At 38.5% G+C, this 20,024-nt stretch overlaps 4 protein-coding genes across 8 annotated transcripts in view; 2 read left to right on the forward strand and 2 right to left on the reverse strand.

Annotated features, from left to right (window-relative positions):
* The window catches only part of LOC139953998 (uncharacterized protein C12orf56-like), a 42,366-nt gene extending 33,347 nt beyond the window's left edge, over positions 1-9,019 (reverse strand). The window contains exon 1 of the mRNA XM_071953629.1: positions 8,314-9,019. Within this exon, the coding sequence (XP_071809730.1) occupies positions 8,314-8,571 (258 nt within the window). The 5' untranslated portion in view covers positions 8,572-9,019. The remainder of the gene's footprint in view (positions 1-8,313) is intronic.
* The window catches only part of LOC139934062 (dolichol-phosphate mannosyltransferase subunit 3-like), a 535,719-nt gene extending 516,151 nt beyond the window's left edge, over positions 1-19,568 (forward strand). Inside the window, exon 6 of the transcript XR_011785691.1 lies at positions 19,460-19,568. The gene's annotated coding sequence lies outside the window, so the exon portion shown is untranslated. The remainder of the gene's footprint in view (positions 1-19,459) is intronic.
* Positions 1,867-14,493, forward strand: LOC139954008 (uncharacterized). Of its 2 annotated transcripts, none has more exons than XM_071953637.1 (2): positions 1,867-1,982; positions 13,866-14,493. In XM_071953637.1, the coding sequence occupies exon 2, from the start codon at positions 13,895-13,897 to the stop codon at positions 14,360-14,362; it is 468 nt and encodes a 155-aa protein (XP_071809738.1). In that variant the 5' UTR covers positions 1,867-1,982; positions 13,866-13,894; the 3' UTR covers positions 14,363-14,493. The 2 variants fall into 2 exon arrangements, with proteins under 2 accessions (XP_071809738.1, XP_071809745.1); XM_071953644.1 differs by lacking the exon at positions 1,867-1,982 and adding an exon at positions 11,742-11,784.
* The window catches only part of LOC139934058 (ATP-binding cassette sub-family C member 8-like), a 38,928-nt gene continuing 35,794 nt past the window's right edge, over positions 16,891-20,024 (reverse strand). For all 4 annotated transcript variants that reach the window (XM_071928351.1, XM_071928348.1, XM_071928349.1 and 1 more), the window contains 2 exons: positions 19,297-19,359; positions 16,891-18,499 (listed from right to left, as the gene is read on the reverse strand). In XM_071928351.1, coding sequence (XP_071784452.1) covers positions 18,362-18,499; positions 19,297-19,359 — 201 coding nt within the window. In that variant the 3' untranslated portion in view covers positions 16,891-18,361. The remainder of the gene's footprint in view (positions 18,500-19,296; positions 19,360-20,024) is intronic.

Consider the following 20,024-nt stretch of genomic DNA (forward strand, 5'->3'; position numbering starts at 1 on the left):
GCCCCATACTGTACCGACACGCACTGTGTGTATAGTATATTTGTCTTTACTTTACTAGAAATTTTTAACAGTAACTTGTGTTTTTCTTCACAATAGATGCTTTTAAGATATCGGGGCATTTCATTTAATAAATGACTGAAATGACACCCCTCTGTTTACTTTAGTCCACAATGTGTCCACTTCAATTATTCATTAACAAAATGGTTTGAATCGATCACGGACTAAGTACATCATATACATGGCTGGCTTTATAATTGATGTTTATAAGTCCATCAGGGGAAAAGAATATTATTATGAACTGTAGAATTAACCCTAGAAAAGGGCTAGAATGGGGATATTTGTCCATATAGTTATTGACCCCTGAAATAGTTAACTGAAATGAACCAAATTTCACCTATACACCTTTACAGTGTAAATAAAATGGATGTAAGTTGCTCTTTCAATCAAACAATAGCTTTCAATTTATTAATATTTTAAATATCCAATGTACAGCTGTTGATTTCACAAAGAGTTAGGACTCGTCTTATCTCGAGTTAGGACGAGTAACTCGTCTTAACTTAGGATTAATCTTAAGGTCTGCATGCTACAGTGTAGGGTTGATGGGACTCGTCCTAAGTCCTAAGACTAGTCTTAAGTTAGGAACAGTTTTGTGAAATCGACAGCTGGTCACTTTCCTTGTTGTATCGTAACACTTGGGTGTGATCCTTGGATATTTATGGCAGCTAAAGGGTAGAATGACATTTTTTTTAAAGTATGAACGTGATGGTGCAGATATTATACAATACGTATATAGGCCTATATAATATTAACATGAGAAAAATCTACAGGTTTTTAGATTTCCCCATAATTGTGCTTTTTTTGCACGAGATTTTCTTTCAGCCAGTTACTTTAAAATACTGTACTGTACTTTGGTACAGTGTTGGTTGTGCATGGTTTCCGCCGTAGGGAAATATGAAAATAAACATTCGTTGGATCTGTCATCTAAAATCCTTTCCTGACTGGGTGTACTTGAGCTTGTCAAAGTGCATAGTACATAGAAAATGTATACATGATTCATGAATTTTAAAGATAAGAGTTCATTCTAAGACTCACACTGCTTTTTTCCCCATTGCATTTCGTTAATGTGGAAATGACCTCAAACAAGAATTGTGGTGGGTTTTTTTCGAAAGCCTACTTAAAGATGGTATTGGAAGTAAGCATCCTGCAAATTTATTTTGGCTAAAATAACCAAAGATTTTGAAAAAGTCGTTTAGAAATTAACAAAAATATTTTTAAAATGAACAAAAAAACGATTTGTGCATGATCATTTTTGAGGGCTGGGGTCCATATCGAATGACTCCTGAGTACGCTGTCACCTTGCTTAAGGTGAAAATCCTATGACGGTTTCTGCTGCTTTCTTATAGCAAAGTAGGAACTTAAAACTTTCACACTTTGTTGTTGTATCTTTGTTTATAATTTAGCCAACCAATCAGCATTATGTTGACCAAAGCTAAATGATGACTCTAGCTTTTTATACAAATTGATAACTTATCTTACCTATACAAAATGTTCAATTTGCAATATTATTGCATCAAATTTGCCTTTAAAAAAAAGGATCAAATCTGAACAAGCTGTAACTGTAATTATTAAACTATTAGAAAGATCTTTTCCAATAAAACAGTTTTCTGTAGTTCATACTTATCAAACCTTTGCAGCACACAGATTCATATAGCATGTAGAATAGTACAAATATTAATATAAAACTTCCTCAATATTGCGACATTAATAGAAATATTTTCAAGTTTCCCTTTGCCAGTCTGACTGATCAAACAGAGTCCAAATTTCGGGGAAATCGTTGGACCAGCGATATACAGGGGTGTTCATAATCACCTTAACAGTTTCCTTTTCTAAAATGGCTCCACACCACTTCACAAAAGGCCTGACTAGAGAGGCTTTTGTCCACGGTTCTTCCTCAATGAATACAGAGAGTTGAGTGTATTCAGGTAAGGACAATGGCTACCATGTCACTGAGCAAAACATTGTGTCTCATTATATTGATCAGGTCTGCTATGGTGAAAGTACCTTGGTATATTTTATTACCTGTCTGTATATTCAGCACTGCCTGCTGTGCTTTTGTTTGGGTTCTCCCAGGGATTGTTCAATCATACCTTAATGGACTGTTGGGCATTCTGGACCCAAATTTTTGAAGTTTGGTAAAAAAATTCTGAATTGATACGAGGTTCAAGAAATGTTTTCACCTTGGTGTTCAAACCTTGGTTTTAAAGGCAGTGGACACTATTGGTAATTACTCAAAATATTTATCAGCATAAAACCTTTCTTGGTGACGAGTAATGGGGAGAGGTTGATGGTATAAAACATTGTGAGAAACGGCTCCCTCTGAAGTGCCATAGATTTCGAGAAAGAAGTAGTTTTCCACGAATTTGATTACAAGACCTCAGGTTTAGAACTTGAGGTCTCAAAATCAACCATCTAAACGCACACAACTTCGTGTGACAAGGGTGGTTTTTTCTTTTATTATTATCTCGCAAGTTCGATGACCGATTGAGCTCAAATTTTCACAGGTTTGTTATTGTATGCATATGTTGAGATACACCAACTGTGAAGGCTAGTCTTTGACAATTACCAATAGTGTCCACTGCCTTTAAGCCCCTTACTTTTCTGTCTGAACCTAAGTTTGTAATTTTGTGCATATGTTGAGATACACCAACTGTGAAGGCTAGTCTTTGACAATGACCAATAGTGTCCACTGCCTTTAAATGCAATTACAATATATGTTGGGACACACTGAGTAAGGATACTGATCTTTGACAATTACCAACGTGTCCAATGCCTTTAAGAATTAATTTGTACATTTAAACCAATTTTTTAGTTTTTTGTATTATAATAACTACCGTAATCAATTGGATGTATCTTTAATGTCGTGCATGCCATTAGATGTGGCAACTAACACCAACATGTCTACAGGGGTTAATTTCATGAGGACGTCTAATGAGATTTCACAGGGTAAATGTGAACTGATCAAATTAATCAATCACAACGAGCCAAACACTCGGTAATCATCAATTAAAATGCAAATTACGGCACCAGCTGCAAGATAGAACTCTCTTGTGATCTATGCTGACCTGTCAATCATTCAATAAGCTCAGTAAGTAAAGAAATTTAGTCAAAAATGCACAGAGCAAGTTTCAAGGACGCGGATCGGCTGAGTGTGAAAATAGCTGGAAAATGGCTTGCAGTGTTTGGGTACCCTATTCAAGACACAGAACCTCCCAAGGCCCTGCCAGTCATAGAGCGGTTTAAGCTGAAAATACTGCTTAAAAACCTGCTTAGCAATTAATTGAGCATGATACCTGTACTGGTCACAAATTGTACATGACATGTTTCAGTGGCTGGTAACCTTAGTGCCATGTTTTAGTGGCCAGTACTGCAGTTAATTACGATTCTATAAGCTAAAGTTAGTAGTCCCAGCCAATTTTCTATACCTTCCGCCAGGGTAATAGTTAAAAACAGGACAGTTCTTTTCAGAACTGAGAAGTCTCCCGAACATCCGATAAATCTTCTCCGCGGCAGTAGAATAAAGAAAGACAGTTCTCGAAGAACAAACTCTACCTGGCAAGAAGATGGTGTTACTGCAAACCAAATATACAATCTTATTTTGGTTAGCACAGTTTTGATTTGCTCAGCTAAAGTTTGTGCTTGCTCTTTAAAATTGGGCCCAGCAGATGTATATGATATACAGTTCAGGTAACCAGTAGACTTTGTGCAACACAAGCCTTCAAGACTACAGGGCCCAATTTCATAGCGCTGCTTAGCGGCCGATTTTGTGCTTACTGTGCAATTCCAATTTCATAGCGCTGCTAACCGTAAGCACACGAAAAGGCATGCTAACCTTCGGGTGCTTACCGCACGAAAATAAATGACGTCACAATGCAAATCCACGGTTAATACGCAATATGGCCGACCAATTTTTCTGCTAACCTGTGAAATAGGCCAAGGCTTAAGCAAATTTTTCTGCTACAGTAAGCACGCAAATTTGCTTGTACCGTTAAGCTGCGCTATAAAATTGGGCCCAGGTTTGGACACAATACAGACTGCTTCTTTCTCCCTTTTATTGGTTTCTGTTTTACTTGCTTCCCAAAAAATGGAAAAGCTCAATGAGAATTCCTTGAAATCAGGGAAAATCCTGATTTAGTCTGGAGTTTGAGCACACATTGAGTATAACTGCAATGAAAGTACAGTGCTGTGTAAAAAGCAGACTCTGAGCCATATAAAAACAGCAATGGTTAAACAGCAATGGGTGTGAAAGAGCATTCATAAATACCTCAGACAGTTTCGCTATTCCTATTGGTGGAGAGCGCGTTACGTTGGTGTGTTCAAACGGTTGATAATGACCAGCTGGACTCTGTTTATAACCGGTTAGTCTTAGTGCAAGACGTTTCTTGTTACGGGCGATGCGGGCGCTGTCAGTGAGTTGGCCGCGCTGCGTGTGAATAGAAAACAAGAGCGTCTTGCACCAAGACTATGCGCAAGAACAAATCCGGAAACTGTCGGAATTAGGCATCTTAGTCGTAACAGTGCAACACACGGACGTACAGAGCTCAAGCACGTCAGAAACTTACTTTATCACGCCTTTTAACCAAAAAAGCATATATGAATGGGAATAAAAGAGTAGTGACTCGTTCTTAAACGGCCACTTAAAACCTTGCAGGGTCGTTGCCATGCGATAACGGCTCGGGGCCTTTATCACACGGCAGCGACCATGCCTGTTTTTAACGGCAGGTTTAAGAACTCGTCGCTACCCTTTTATTCCCTTATTATGGGTGTTGTCACTTCCACAGACAGAGTATCAACATTTACACTTTGGATGTTAAATTAACACTTATTTCTGCAAAAACAATCGCGTATTTTAAAACCCTATTGGAATCCCCAGTCCTTTTATTTTCTTAGTACACAGTGTTGATGGTTACCAACAGAAAACACTGTGAGCACAGTGACACTCCACTGGGATGTTCACACAGCCACACAAAGCAATACTCTTTTCCACATTCCACAAGTCAACACCAGTGTGCTAAGCGTATTGGTGAACAGGACAAACAGCTACTTCATTACTATACACTGGGGCAAACTCATCCAGCGTCACTGTTTGCACTGCTTAGGTCTGGGGACCTGGGTAATTCATAATCATAATATGACGCATTCAAATGAAGAATTGTCTACAAAATAAGTGCACATATTAGAAAAGAGGATGGATTTCTTCCAGCAAATTTTCTTTACAAAATGTTTATGCTAAAAATGTTTTTACAAGTGCACACAATTGAGTAAGGGGGTCGGGGAGGAATTTTCCACACAGATTGAGAGTTCTCAACCCACCTCCCATGCAAGCAGAGCCTTCTACACTGATCAACAGTAACTGTGTTGATGGTTGAAATGTGGTAGTATGAAAAGGTCTATGTCCAGATAAGATGGATCAGACCCGTGTCCAACCCCGAGTTTTGTTGTGTGAAAAGACCTCAGTGGACTCTTTTACGCAGCGTTCAGCATAGAGTATTGGTTAATAAATGATTCAGTCAAGCCTTGACAATCAATACGGTAGAGTTGAGTTTGTAATGTACCAGTGTGCCATTGGGAATACATCATGACCCACAGCCATGCCTACATAATATTCACTTCTTTAGGAATTCACATTGTACCAACATTCCAATGTCGTTCCTACTGTACTCTGCCAATGCACAAAGAGACAATCCCAATGCAATAACATGCAGGGGCATGTGGCAGTTTTAAAATGTATAGTAGTTGGCTCCCATTGAACCATGATGTGGACAGTTAACAGTTTGACCAACCACAACAATAGGGCAATTGAAGTCATTAAGCTCTTTTAATTTCAATCTACACAGTCATGATGCTTATTATTATGACAACACCACATTACACTAGCAGGCATGGGATACACAAAATGAATACTGCAACAGGCATTAACTATGTGTCACAATACACCAGTAGCAGTACAGGTTCCGGTTTGCTGCTGTCTCCATGGTAACAGTACACAAGCAATGTACAGTCTTTTATTGACTGCTTCATGCATGGTTAGACACAGGGCCAGTAATACACACAGCTTCCCTGGCTTGCTGCAGTGTATTTGTGTGCGCGCCTAGAAATGGGGCGTTGGAGTTCAATTTTACCAGCAACAGTTGACCTTTCCATTGTGTTAGATAAACACAAAGGGCACCTTGGTAGATTGAGTCAATGGCCCTATAACCTAATCAGGTGGAATATGTTGACAAACACCAGCCTGCTAAATAGTACCCAAATAATAACAAAAAACACTCTATAAATAGTACAAAAAGATGACAGGGAAAACAAAGTGTGAATGGTTTCTACATTAAATTACTGTACACATTCAGTGTTCTTACATAATTCAGTGTAAATCCATAAATGTGATGATCATAATCCTCAATTCATAAATATTTCACGACTGAAACTTCAACACTTGCCTTAATTTATATATGGTATGGTTGACATTTTTATAATGCCTAGCAGACTCATTTGGTGTTAATCTTCTGTACATCTTCTGTTAGTCTAGTTCAAAATGAGACAATAGGCCTACTGTATCAATGTATATTTTTATGGAACAAGCTTAGCGGCATTAACTCTTCATTCTTGAAAGAGCAAGACTTATGGACAAGTTTAATGTTTGTCGCGTTTATAGCACCAACTCTCTCCGCGAATCTTGCGACAATCATACCGATGCATGATGTTCTTGCCAGACTCCTACAAGTCTAACTGCTCTCCGGGCCTTGAGCCCCCATCTCTAGGCAGAGCAGTGTGCGAGGGTTGTTTCCTAAGACAATATCATGAGAGATGCGGTTGTGCTTTTACACTATCACCACAACAAACACTTGATGACCTGTTCACAAGTCCAGTATTGGCCAGTCAATTATTCTTCAGTATTATTGGAATGGCAACTTTATTGGGAAAACTAAAATGAAAACAGTTACCATTTTAGGGGACACCAAGGCAGTCTAGTGCCTTGGGGGTGGGAGTGGGGGGATGGAAGCAATTGTCTCGGGCCTTATTCAAAACTTGAATAAGTGACAAATCAACTAGTCTTAGACGTATGTTAGTAGCTATTGTGAGGGACTGACTGGAGCTAACAAACAAATGTTTGTTTTAATCCCATGTGGGGAAAAAAATGTTAATAAATGGGCTTTATTAACAATTAGTAAGAATAGTCCCGGCAGAGAAAGTTTATAATTTGCGCGCATTACTAACATTTTTTGTGCACAAGGTGTGATCCGTTTGTAACCAATGCACACCTTACATTGACACGCCTTTCTGGTGGTGTAGCTAAGCAAACTATTTGCGTCTGTTCATGGGCTGACAATGGGATAGCCTTGCTTTGTATACATTTAGTGAACCTTTCTGGATAAAATTATTTGACCTCAATTGAAGGAGATTATTAAGTGCCAAAAGGATACGACTAATTTGTTGGAAATAGTTACGCGAGGGGAGTGGAGTGGGGATAATTTGAATATTTGGTGGCAGACACTAGTGTTATCATCACTAATCAGTTACCGTTAATCGTTTCTCATAAATCTAGAGCCATCTGATGTTTGATGTGTGCCGAATGGTCTGGTTTGAGCATGGAGCAATGTTTTGAGTGAGAGCTGTCTCCCCATCGATGCAGACAGTATCGCGAGAGAGCTGTCTATACCTATCACTGTATCACCAAGACATGAACACTTTCAAATCAACCATTTAGAAATACAGTACACTCAGTCTCAGTCCCACTATCACATCAGTATCTGACATCATCATGATCAGTTTCTCATAAAGTCATCCGATATAGGCCTATGTGGGTGTGTGTCCCGGCAATACAATAACAAACTTTCATTTGCAACAGTTTATTCTCACTTTTGAGTGGTTTGACTATTTATGTCTAACAAATAAAGTAAAACCAACATCATCAAACATCTTTAAATTGATACACCATCCAGAAATAAAATGATTTTTTGAAATAGTAAGCCTGCTCAGTGTATACCGAGTGATGATTGTGTTTTTTAATGATACTTTCTATTATTATAATAATGTTTTAGTCCTAGACTGTGTGCTCACTGCTTAGGAATAAAATAAAAAAGCAAACAAAAAATTGGCAATACAACTTGACATGACGACTTGACACGATTTGGAATGACAGTCATTTTAAATTGACACCATTTCCCATTCCACTTCCAATGTAGGTTATTGTGCCCCCCCCCCCCCCCCCCCACCTGCCCTCCCAAATTCCCCAAACAGAAAACAAAAATAAAATCTTACGAGATTGATGGACGTGACATCTCCGAGATGAACAGACTCTTCGGCTCTGATCACCTTGGGCGGGTTGTCTGTGATGTAAATCTTCTCATCGCTCAAAACCACAAACTTATAACCTCTCTTGACTTTTCGAGACTGTGCAATGCAGGCCTCGTATGCCCTGATCCTCTCGAAGACATGGTCCCCAAGCTTCTGCTTGAGAAAGTTCTCCAGTTTTGCATCGCGTTTACAGCTGATGAGGTCGTCCCCACTCCGCGCCATACGTATACAGAAATCACCGGGGAACAGAGCGAGCACACACGCCCTTGCTCTACCGTTCAGCGGTGAAATATTCCGGTCCACCGATCTGTCAAACACGAGCCCGGTCCGTAACACCGGTAGTATAACTTTTCAACGGTGGTGGTCGGCATTCGATCATCTTCATCACAAACTTGGCATCACGTTTCACATTTTTCTTAACAACTGCATGCTGTTGTAGTATGATACTTGTTGCATTTGCTTGGTCAACTCAACAAGTCATCGCTGGATATTTGCAGTAATTAAACAATTCGACAAAATTAAATAACTGTTGTACGCCGAATCACGCACTTTATGGTATGGTATTATGTACAGAGTCCGTGTGTGCAAGCAATGTGTGCACGCATGGTTTTTTGTGATTGACGATCGTGCACAGTATTGGAATGTACCCACGCAAGGCAGTTTTTACGCGCGGGCATTTTTTAGCTTCCCCAAACGCCAAGGAAACAGAATAGAGGGCGCTGGTACAATAATTGGACGGTGAGCTAGTAAGTGGCGGTAGTAGTGCCATTCGGTATCCCCTTCCACTGGGTGATAATAACTGGGTGATTGAAGATGTCATGGACGTAAGATGATGACATTTTGGGATGACGGCATCCTTACAGGCACTGTTCACGTTTGATGACTACTCAAAATAATAGAATAAAAATTTAGTTGCAACGAACAACGGAGAGCTGTTGAATATAACACATTGTGAAAAATGACTCCCTCTGAAGTAACTTAGTTTTTGAGAAAGAGATATTTTCTTACTCAAAAACCTTTCATTTCTAACTGCTGAAAGCACACACATTTGTACAACAAGGGTGTTTTTTTTTCAATCATCATTTTCTTGCAACTTTGATGAGAACAATATTGAGCCCAATTTTCACAGATTTTCTATTTGTAGGTTTTCTCGGTCAATTTCGGAAAATGAGCAGCCATTTTAACCACCAGCCTATTCTATTTCGCACGAAATCGAATATGCTTCTGAAAAGGGTCATTTGATTTTATTTTAAGACTAGTCAATATTAAATGTACTTTTACGTCGTTCAATTTAACAACATAATCATTCAATGAACAATTCATCGAAGCTGCATTCAAATTTTCAGGACTTTTTTTAAGGCGTCCGGGCGGACACAATTGCATTATGCAGCAGCGTCCGGGCGGACACGATTGCATATGCAAAATCGTCCGGCGAACATTATTGCATATGCAATAATGTCTTCCGGATAGTATTGCATAGAGGACATAATTTCATGCGACACCGACCGTCCACACTAATTTTTTTATCCGCATCTGATTTGGGAGTGGGCGGGTGCACTTAACTTGTACCATCTATTATGTGTTTTTATAGACCTTATCGCAAATATCAATGCGCAAGCGCAGACTGTTGAATGAGGTGCATTGTGGGATAGATATGGATCAAATTTGGATACCAGCAAGACCACAATGCACCTAATTCCAAGCTTTACGCGCGCGCCCCGGTATTTGCGAAAAGGTCTATGATGCCAAGGGTCACAGCTCACCACCGTTCGCCATCGTGGAAAAGATTTTGTCTATGCCTGGTTGTATGACGTATCACATGAGAAACTGTAAATCAAAGGGTTAAATACATTCACCATTTGTTGGATAACACCGAAAATGGTTAAACATTTTAACTGGATCATGAATAAAATCATCGCCCAACAAGTGAGGTAATTGATATTAAATACCCAGAAAATGGGGAGACAAAAAATTACCCAACTATTGATGAAGAAATATTACTCAATTATTTGGCAATCAGAGTGCCCATCTTTGATGGGTAATATTTTGCCCAAAAGCTGGAGGAGTAGACTATTCGCCCTTATAAATTGGGTAAAAAATTGGGCATTATTTTACCCCATTTCTTTTTCAGTGTATTGTCTTTTTACAAATTTACTTCTGTTTGATGTTAAATACGTATAATAGGGGCCTATATAGGCCTATTCATAATGTTAAATTATTAAATAACTAAACATTGTGAGCAACGGCTCCCTTTGAAGTAACGTAGTTTTAGAGAACGAAGTCATTTTCCACTAAAATATTTGAATTTGATTTCGAGACCTCAGATTAGATTTTGAGGTCTCGAAATCAAGCATCTGAAAGCACAAAACTTTGTGTGACAAGGGTGTTCATTATTATCTCACAACTTCGACGACCAATTGTTTTCCAGTTTTCACAGGTTTGTTATTTTATGCATTTTATGTTGAGGTACAAGTGACACAATTGGTCTTTGACAATTATCAAAGTTGTCCAGTGTCTTTTAATTTGTAATATTTTATCCGACCATAACATGCATCGTGCCACGTGTCACATCACACAGAAATTCGATGTTACAAAAGCCTCAAGTAGCCAAGCGTATCGTCCTCTATTTTTTCTCCAGTCCCGATGACTATTTTGAAACGAGGTCAAAGTTCTCTATATGTACTTAAGGGGTTAAACATGTGAAAAGCAGGCCTGGTTTAGTTTGAAATGGATTATTTTCAAACATAGATCCATTTTCAGAATTATTATGTTTCCCATTACAGTGCCAGACACGCAAGTTCCAGCTGTGGGCTCGATTGCACAAAGCAATCAAATTCATCGCAATACAAATTGTCAGTTTTACCATGTGTTTTGTATTGTGTCATCACACTTTACTTTAGCAATAGGCTACGATTAATTTGCAGTTAAGATCATTCTTGGCTCTTCGTGAATTCGGCCCCTGCGTGGGGTGCGATTAAATTCAGTGGTAAGATTGCCCATCAGCGCAGAAGAGAGTAAAGTCATGTCAGTCATGATTTTCCCAAATAATAGGCCCCATGTGTTTTTCCCCATCGGCCGATCTGTATGGAGAATCTCAAATTCAAGAACAAATTTGCTAAAACAATTATTTGTAAATTTGAAGGCCATGTTGTCAAACATTGTGCTGTTGTAATTAACTTCGAAGGCTATGTTGTAAACAATATTGTGCTAATTGTAATTAAATACACGTAACGTAACACTAAGTGAATCCTTAACCCCGGTGAAAAAAAAACAAATACCTGTCAGTGACCAAAGGTATTCATTACATCGATTAAGATTGAAAAATAGCTCTGAAAAAGTATAAATATAGAGGAAATTTGTTCTGCTATAGCAAAACAGCTTTGCACTTTGTATCTGCACAGACAACATCATCGGTTCCTCTGGAAAGCGTTTGTGGTAAGTAGGCCTATACGTGTGTCGAAATGTTTTTTTTTTTAAGAAACTCGTATTTTGCGTCGCGTAACTGTATAGTATTTTTTATAGACCACCTAATCGACCTATGACTTCATAAAATTTCATGTTTACAAAAAAGCCACAAAGCCTGGGTTTCCTGCAGGCAAAATTGTCTCTGCTCAGTGAAAAAAAACATAAAATCTTGTTTTTGTTTGTATGGAAGTTACACTCTGTGCAAATTTTTATCATCTTTTCGGTACCATGAAGATATTTAAAGGGGGTTCAGATCAATACTTTTTCAACTGTTTTTTTTCTAACTGGTTTATTTATATGGAAATTATGACACATTTCAAAAAAATCAGCTTCAATGCGACCAGTGTATCTTGCCTATCAGAAAGGCCCTGGAATTTACTCTTTTAGTTTACAAAGGTTACATAATATGGTCTAATATACATTTATGCACACGCGTACTTTTACTGTGAAAAGTGAGGGTTTGTTAGAACTTAAAATTAAAATGTTATAGTAGATCCAGTCAATAGAATCATGCGAAACAAGAATGTCATTCTGGTCTGGGCTTCTTTTACTAGTTCAGAGCTGTGGAAATTTACAGATGCTCAACCATAATTATCCGTTCACGTTGGTGCGTTAGATTTTGTTCGCAATCACACAGTTAACAGTATACACATGAAATTGCCATAAAGTTTTGCGAGAAAACAAATAAAAAAACACTTCGTGCATGTTCTTTTTTACATTGAAGAATTTGATTGAATAGTTTTTTCTTTGATAACCATAATTATTATTCGTTCACGTTGGTGTTAGATGCGCGTCAGACTTTTGTTTCGCAATCACACAGTTAACAGTATACACACATGATATTGCCATAAGTTTTGCGAGAAAACAAATAAAAAAACACTTTGTGCATGTTCTTTATTACATTTGAGAATTTGATTGAATAGGTTTTTTTTTATAACCATTATCCGTTCACGTTGGTGTTAGATGCGCGTCAGATTTTGTTTCGCAATCACACAGTTAAGTATACACACATGATATTGCCATAAGTTTTGCGAGTAAACAACTCAAAAAACACTTCGTGCATGTTCTTTTTGACATTGGAGAATTTGATTGAATAGTTTGTTTGTTTTTGATAACTGTTCGTTTTCGGCTCCACGTTAAACGCCGTGTAGGCCAAAGAGAGTTTCTAGATCCAAAGCACGGCAAAATAGAGACGCCTGTTATACATTTTTCCACAATATTATTTCGCTTACAGATGTTGATTGCATTTCTATCTTTGTCATAAATGACACATTTAGAAAGCAATACCAGGGAAAATGTTTTTAAGCCCGGGAAAAATGCAAAACTGTATCACGGTTTTTGGAGAACACAAATTAGTTCCCCGAAGGCGTTGTCATCGCAAACTTTTACAGAGTAGTCTGTTATCAATCAATAAACCAACAGAACATTGTATGATGCCAATATTAAAGCTTACGCAGGTAAGGCACTGCACTATAACTCAAAATAATTGATAGCATACAAACTTACTTGGTAACGAGCAACGGAGAGCAGTTGATAGTAAAAACATTGTGAGAAACGGCCCCCTCTGAAGTAACGTAGTTTTCGAGAAAGGAGTAATTTCTCACTGGAATATTTGAATTGAATATCAGCTGAGGTCTCTTTCAAGCCATCTGAAAGCACACAACCGTGTGTGCGGCACCTAAATGTAGCCCGAGCCCTTAATGTTGCCTGACCTAAATGTAGCCCAAACCTGTACCTAAATGTCGCCCGGACCTAAATGTAGCCCCAAACATGTACCTAAATGTCGCCCGACCTAAATGTAGCATTTAGGTTAGGCTACATTTAGGGCTCGGCTACATTCAGGTGCCGCACAACCATGCGACACGGGTGTTTTCTTGTTCCCTCGAACTTCGACGACCAATTGAGTTCAAATTTTCACAGTTTTTTTAAAGCATATGTTGGATACACCAAGTGGTAATACTGGTCTTTGACAATTACCTAAGGTGTCTGGCCGCAGGCAGGTTCCATTTTTTGAAAGAACATTATTTTGCATTGTTTTTCTCTATGAACAGGTGCCACAGTGGTCAACGATAAATCAACAATGATCTCCAACGCAATTGTTTCTCTGGTGTTGATCGCCACTACTTTGACAAGCACCGCCTATGGATTCTGCTTGCCTCCCCCAGGCTGGCACGCCAAGAGCCTCGTGGAACGGATCGAGTTGGATGAGGTCAATCTCGCCATCGTTGCTTACGTCGATGCCGTCTACCCCGGTCCCCATGGAGCCAGAGGTCCCTACACTGCAGACCTCAGTGTGATGTGTGTCTATAAGGACACCAATGGTGCTGGTAGTGAGCTCCCTCTTCTGTTGAAGGGAGTGGAGGGTTTTGGCGGGTCCTGGGACTGTGCCACCACAAAGGTTGAAGAAGGGCGTCAATATATAATGCTCCTTCACCGTGAAGGGGACGGCCTGAAGGTTGCTGAGGTCAACAATCAAGAAGGGGCAGAAGAGGCTCTCCCGTCCCGTGTGTTGAAGGTGGAGGAAAAATATTCCTGTATTGAGATGTAAATGAACATCTGTATTGTTAGTGTCCACTGCTGGAAGCACCACACACCGTTCCTAATCTAGATGCCAACAGGCTTCGATGAGTACCGACATACAAAATGTAGATGTAGATGTAGAACACTATGAGTTTTAAGAGCAACTATAAATAAAAATATTAATAGTAAACTTGCGGGTACAACCATGGGTAAAAAAAAACTCTTTTAAAGGAGTGGTGGCTCTTTTTTGTACCCATGGTTGTACCCGCAAGTTTACTATTAATATTTATATTTATAGTTGCTCTTATTCTCCATTTCATGCAAAGCTTCAAACACCATTTACTTTGAGTTTTCTTCTTTCCTCCAATGTATTTCAGTTTGGACGTAGGCTACTATAGAATGCACACTTTTATAACGCTTGTAGTTCAACAGGCTACGCATTAAAACAAAGTAGTTATCAGAAACAAAGAACCGGCCTAAAAAAAAATATTATTTTGTACAACTCGGCCCAATTTTTTCAAGGCTGTGCATTACGCTTGACTAAGCATGGATCAATGTACTTGGCAAACCTGACAATACTTGGCAAGTTTTTTGTGCTTACAGGCTTTATGCAATTTGGCCCTGTTGTCTCGCTCTTTAATGTTTAAGCAGGCAAACAATAATTTTCTGATCAATAAATTTATATCGGACCCTGATCACCCTGAAAAATGAAGAACACAATAATTATCCGTAAGCTTTATCCAAGCATGGAGCAAGCCAAGTGTCACCACAACGTCCCATTGGACATATTAGGGAGAGCATTGTAATTTGAAACATGACATTAACTTACTGTAATTCTCGGTAATTTTAATTTTTGCTTTTAAAAATGTTATAGTGATGATAATTTTGTTTGAACCAGCTTTGGAAAAATCATTAAAGTTGAGTTTATTTTCTTCAGTGAATGTTTCTGAACAATAAAATAATTTTTGAGTAATTATTTTAAACGATTTATATGTTTAACAAAATAAACAAAGTTGTGTGGGGGATGACTCCGCCTACCCCTTTTGTGACGTCAATCGAGGCAGACTTTGCCTCAGACTTTGCCTCGATCGAACATCGAACACACGTACGTGCAAGTACATTCAAGTCCTAGTAAGGGGTTTTCTTGCATTTTTCCGGCAATGTCGACCAGGTGTATTGCTGCTGGATGCAGCAAAACAACTAAAGATGGGGTCAGTTTGCAAAGTGGTCAAGTCCGACGTCTTTTCCACAACGACGTCTTTTCTTTTGCATCAAACACTTCCAGCCGTCGGGCTTCGAGAATCCGGAATACTCTACACATTTTGACATGAAGAGAAAAGTTCTTTTCTAAAACATGAGGCCATCCCAACAATTTTTCCAGCTAGTGGGGAAGTCGAAGAAGGTACCTGAAAGACGTAACGAACCTAAAGGAGATTTGCCTAACGTGAAAAATCAGGTATTGTTTCAACTTTAAGGGCATGTTTTTAGCTTGCGCCAAGCGTCACTATCTTGTGTTGGCACTGCATGCGATTCATCGCGCCTCGATTGACGTCACGAACAGCGCCCTCTCGAGTCGGGCTTATTTTCAAATTTGAAAATAACATGGAAACTAATTATTCAAAACTTTAGTTAATTGTTTATTCATATTCAACTCATCAAAACACATATTTTAGTGACAAAAGCTCTATTTTGCCAAAATACCACTTCCAGGTGACTTTAAAGTGCGACTTACGAAACGAATAACCAGGACTTGGGTGTATTTTTTTTTTTTTTCGTATTTTAATAATCCAGATTGTTTAGCTGTACATGTGACATAGTAAGAGCGTTTCGTTTGGATCTCGGCAGCTACGAATTTAAAAACATCCACTCGTGGATCTAGTCATGGTTGACGATTATGGACGATCCCTTATCGGCTGAAGTTTTAGAGACAACCCAAACTTTCTTAGTCTAAAATAAGTCCAAACCGCTCGACGAAACGTTACTGACAAAATAAAAACTTTGAATCTGACGTATCGACCCGACGGGGAACATTCCGTTTACTATAAGACTAAAAAAACAACAAAGAACCACCCCAAACTGTTGCTCCTCATTACAATTATTATATTACCATTAATTATGCAAACATTGTGTTACACACAATTTAAATTTGCTGAAAGACTTTGAATACTTTAACTGTACAAAATCAACTTTAAAGGAACACGTTGCCTTGGATCGGACGAGTTGGTCTATTAAAAGCGTTTGAAACCGTTTGTTATGAAATGCATATGGTTAGAAAGATGTTTTAAAAGTAGAATATAATGATCCACACAAGTATCACTCGAAAATGCACGGTTTTCCTTTTACGTCGCGAACTATCACGGTCGGCCATTTATGGGAGTCAAAATTTTGACTCCCATAAATGGCAGACCGTGTTAGTCGACAGGGTAAAAAGAAAACCACGCAATTTCGAGGCTTACTTGTGTAGATCATTGTATTCTACTTTTACAATATCTTTCTAACCATACACATTTTACAACAAACGGTTACAGAACGATTTTCAAATACCAACTCGACCGAACCAAGGCAACGTGTTCCTTTAAGCGCTTTAATATATATTCATAAATACCCCAGACAGTTTCTTTACTCCTATTGGTGGAGAGCGCGTCACGTGGGGTGTTTGAACAGTTGATAATGACCAATGTTTATAACTGGCTGGCTTCCGCGTGTCGGCGCACAAGATTATCACGCGGAACGAGCAATTCATAGCTATGTAACAGCGCGTAATCTATTCCTAAGTGCGCGCGCGCATATCCCCATACACACAACCCACGCGCAACATCCTCTTCACAAATTTTTTGAACAAAATATTTCAAACCTCAAACTTTCAACTGTCTAAGTGTCTGGTCTGTAATTGTATTTTTTAAATGTTTTTTTAACAAAAGGGCATTTATGAATGGGAATAAGAGAGTAGTGACTCCTTCTTACACCTCCGTTTAAAACCTTGCAGGGTCAATGCCGTGCGATATTACACTGCAATTCGACCCTGCCAGCTTTAAACGGTCGTGTAAGAACTCATCGCTACCCTTTTATTCCCTTATTTGGTTCGGGATAACACCATGTGTGTGTCTATTTGCCAGATTAGGTTCTTTTGAGAGCTTGTCTTGCTTTATATTCTACTATCGCGCAGTAGATTTTCGGAATTCAGGAGACTTCGCAGTTCTGAAAGGAACTGTCCAGCTTTTGTACTACTGGGCGGAAGGTAGTGGAAAACGGCTGGGTAGTGGAATGAGGGAGTAACTAACTTCACTGCCACGGAGTAGGGCCCAATTTCATAGAGCTGCTATATAAGCACAAAAATTTGCTTAGCATGAAATTTTTGCCTTGATAAAAACAGGATTACCAACCAAATTTCCACATGGATTTTCAGGATAAGCAAACAACAGCTGAATACCAGTAACAAGCAATATGCAACAAATGGAAATTTGGTTGGTAATCCTGTTTTTATCAAGGACATTTCATGCTAAGCAAATTTGTGTGCTTATCATCAGCTCTATGAAATTGGGCCCTAGGTCTGTCCCATGGAGGGAAACAACCTAAACTACAATGTATGGCGCTGGATTTTTTTGAAGTTAGGAAGAATATTAGTAAATCACTCAAAGGTTAGTATTAAACGAAAAAGAATATGAGCGTTAAAGTATTACACAAGAAAAACACACAAAAAATGTTACGACAGAAAGTCTCCTAATTGTGATGACAAAGGTGGGTTACCAAGATAATTGAAAATGGCATGCCTTTTGTCATTAATCTTGTAGAAGAAAACTTCAGTTATAATCGCTTCACAATACAACAAAAGGTGTAAGCCTTATTTCAAACAACACTTTGTCTTCTACGGGCAGTAAGTTTTGACAGACACAAGCAGCTCAAAAATACACCACAAGATGTTGCCATCATCTTGAATATTAAAAAATAACGACCCGAGCAATGGCAATATTTTTTTAAGTCCCCCCACCTTCAAAGTTTTGGTCAAATATGAAACTCTTTTCTACTCTCATTTGCCAGCCTTGACCAGGGAGGCAAAGATGCTGTCCTCTTGAGCTAGAAGGTTCTGTGGGGTGTCGTACTCCGCTATCCGACCCTCATTCAGTACCAGGATGTGATCAGAGTCCAGGATAGTCTGCACACGATGCTGTTAACATCAAATCAAATCAAATCACATCAATCAAAGTTAGATTTTGAGAATGGTCTCCTTGTTTTACAAGTAGATACATGAAAGACAAGGTACATGTAGGTCTAGAAAACTAGTTGTAAGAATTCAATCAAAATGATATTGTTCCGATTAAAGCCATTGGACACTTTCGGTAAACAGTATTGTCCAAAGGCCCACAGAAAACCCACCCTTGTTTCCGCACGTTTCGCTTTGTCATGACATGTGTTTACAATAAATTCCTTTTTTTTTCGATATCGAGAATTGATAATTGTTTTAATGTTTTCTCAAAAAGTAAAGCATTTCGTGGAATAATATTTCAAGAGAAGTCTTTCACCAATACCTTCTGTAAACCCTGTAAGTTATTTGTAAATCTGTGAACTTTTTTTTTTTTTTTTCTGTTCCGAAAGTGTATAATGGCTTTAAACCATACTGTACTTTCAAAAACATTACAGTAACATTCACTAGACATTGGAATTTTTTAATTTTTCTTGATCTTTGCACCGATGGAGAACAACCAGGGGGAACGTTTTAATTGGAGCAAGCGCCATGAGCGCTTTTTTGTGGATATCGGCACTATAGAAGACGTCTTTATTATTACTTTTATTCTCAATCTATAAAACCAGAGTAATAACATTTCGTCTGTTTGTTTGTTTTTCTATATTTCTTATCAAGAAAATGTATTATATGTAACATATCTATCGCACAATGCACCTCATTCAACACTCGTTTGCGCAATGGTATTTGCGAAAAAGGTCTATGGTAACACTGTAACTTACCGCTATAGTAAGGATTGTCCTCTCCTTAAAGGCATGGGCAACAACGTCTTGAAGAATAGCGTCCTGTAAAATTAAGCAAAATTAAGCAAAAAGTTTTATCTGCAGGGGTTTGAATTTTGTTATTTTATTTATTCAACGGGCCCACTTGGATCATTCCTTAAAGGCAGTGGACACTATTGGTAATTGTCAAAGACTAGCCTTCACAGTTGGTGTATCTCAACATATGCATAAAATAACAAACCTGTGAAAATTTGAGCTCAATCGGTCGTCGGAGTTGCGAGATAATAATGAAAGAAAAAAACACCCTTGTCACACGGAGTTGTGTGCATTCGGATGCTTGATTTCGTGACCTCAAATTCTAAATCTGAGGTCTCGAAATCAAATTCGTTGAAAATTACTTCTTTCTCGAAAACTACGTCACTTCAGAGGGAGCCATTTCTCAAAGTGTTTTATACTATCAATCTCTCCCCATTACTCGTAAACAAGTAAGGTTTTATGATAATAAATATTTTGAGTAATTACCAATAGTGTCCACTGCCTTTAATAATTCTCAAATCCCTGGTGGGGCATACAACCCCAAGCTGCTTGAACGTTAGCGCCTAGGGGTTAATCCAACATAATATTATCTAATCCCTCTCATGTCCTCATTTAAAAACCAGCATTAAAGGCACTGTACATGTTTGGTAATAACTCAAAATATATATAAGCATAAAACCTTACTTGGTAAT

The sequence above is a fragment of the Asterias amurensis genome, chromosome 2 (genome assembly GCF_032118995.1).
Source record: "Asterias amurensis chromosome 2, ASM3211899v1".
NCBI lineage: Eukaryota > Metazoa > Echinodermata > Asteroidea > Forcipulatida > Asteriidae > Asterias > Asterias amurensis.

Excerpts from the sequence above, each read along its gene's own strand:
- LOC139954008 (XM_071953637.1), top strand. The coding sequence starts at position 13,895 with ATGATCTCCAACGCAATTGTTTCTCTGGTGTTGATCGCCACTACTTTG.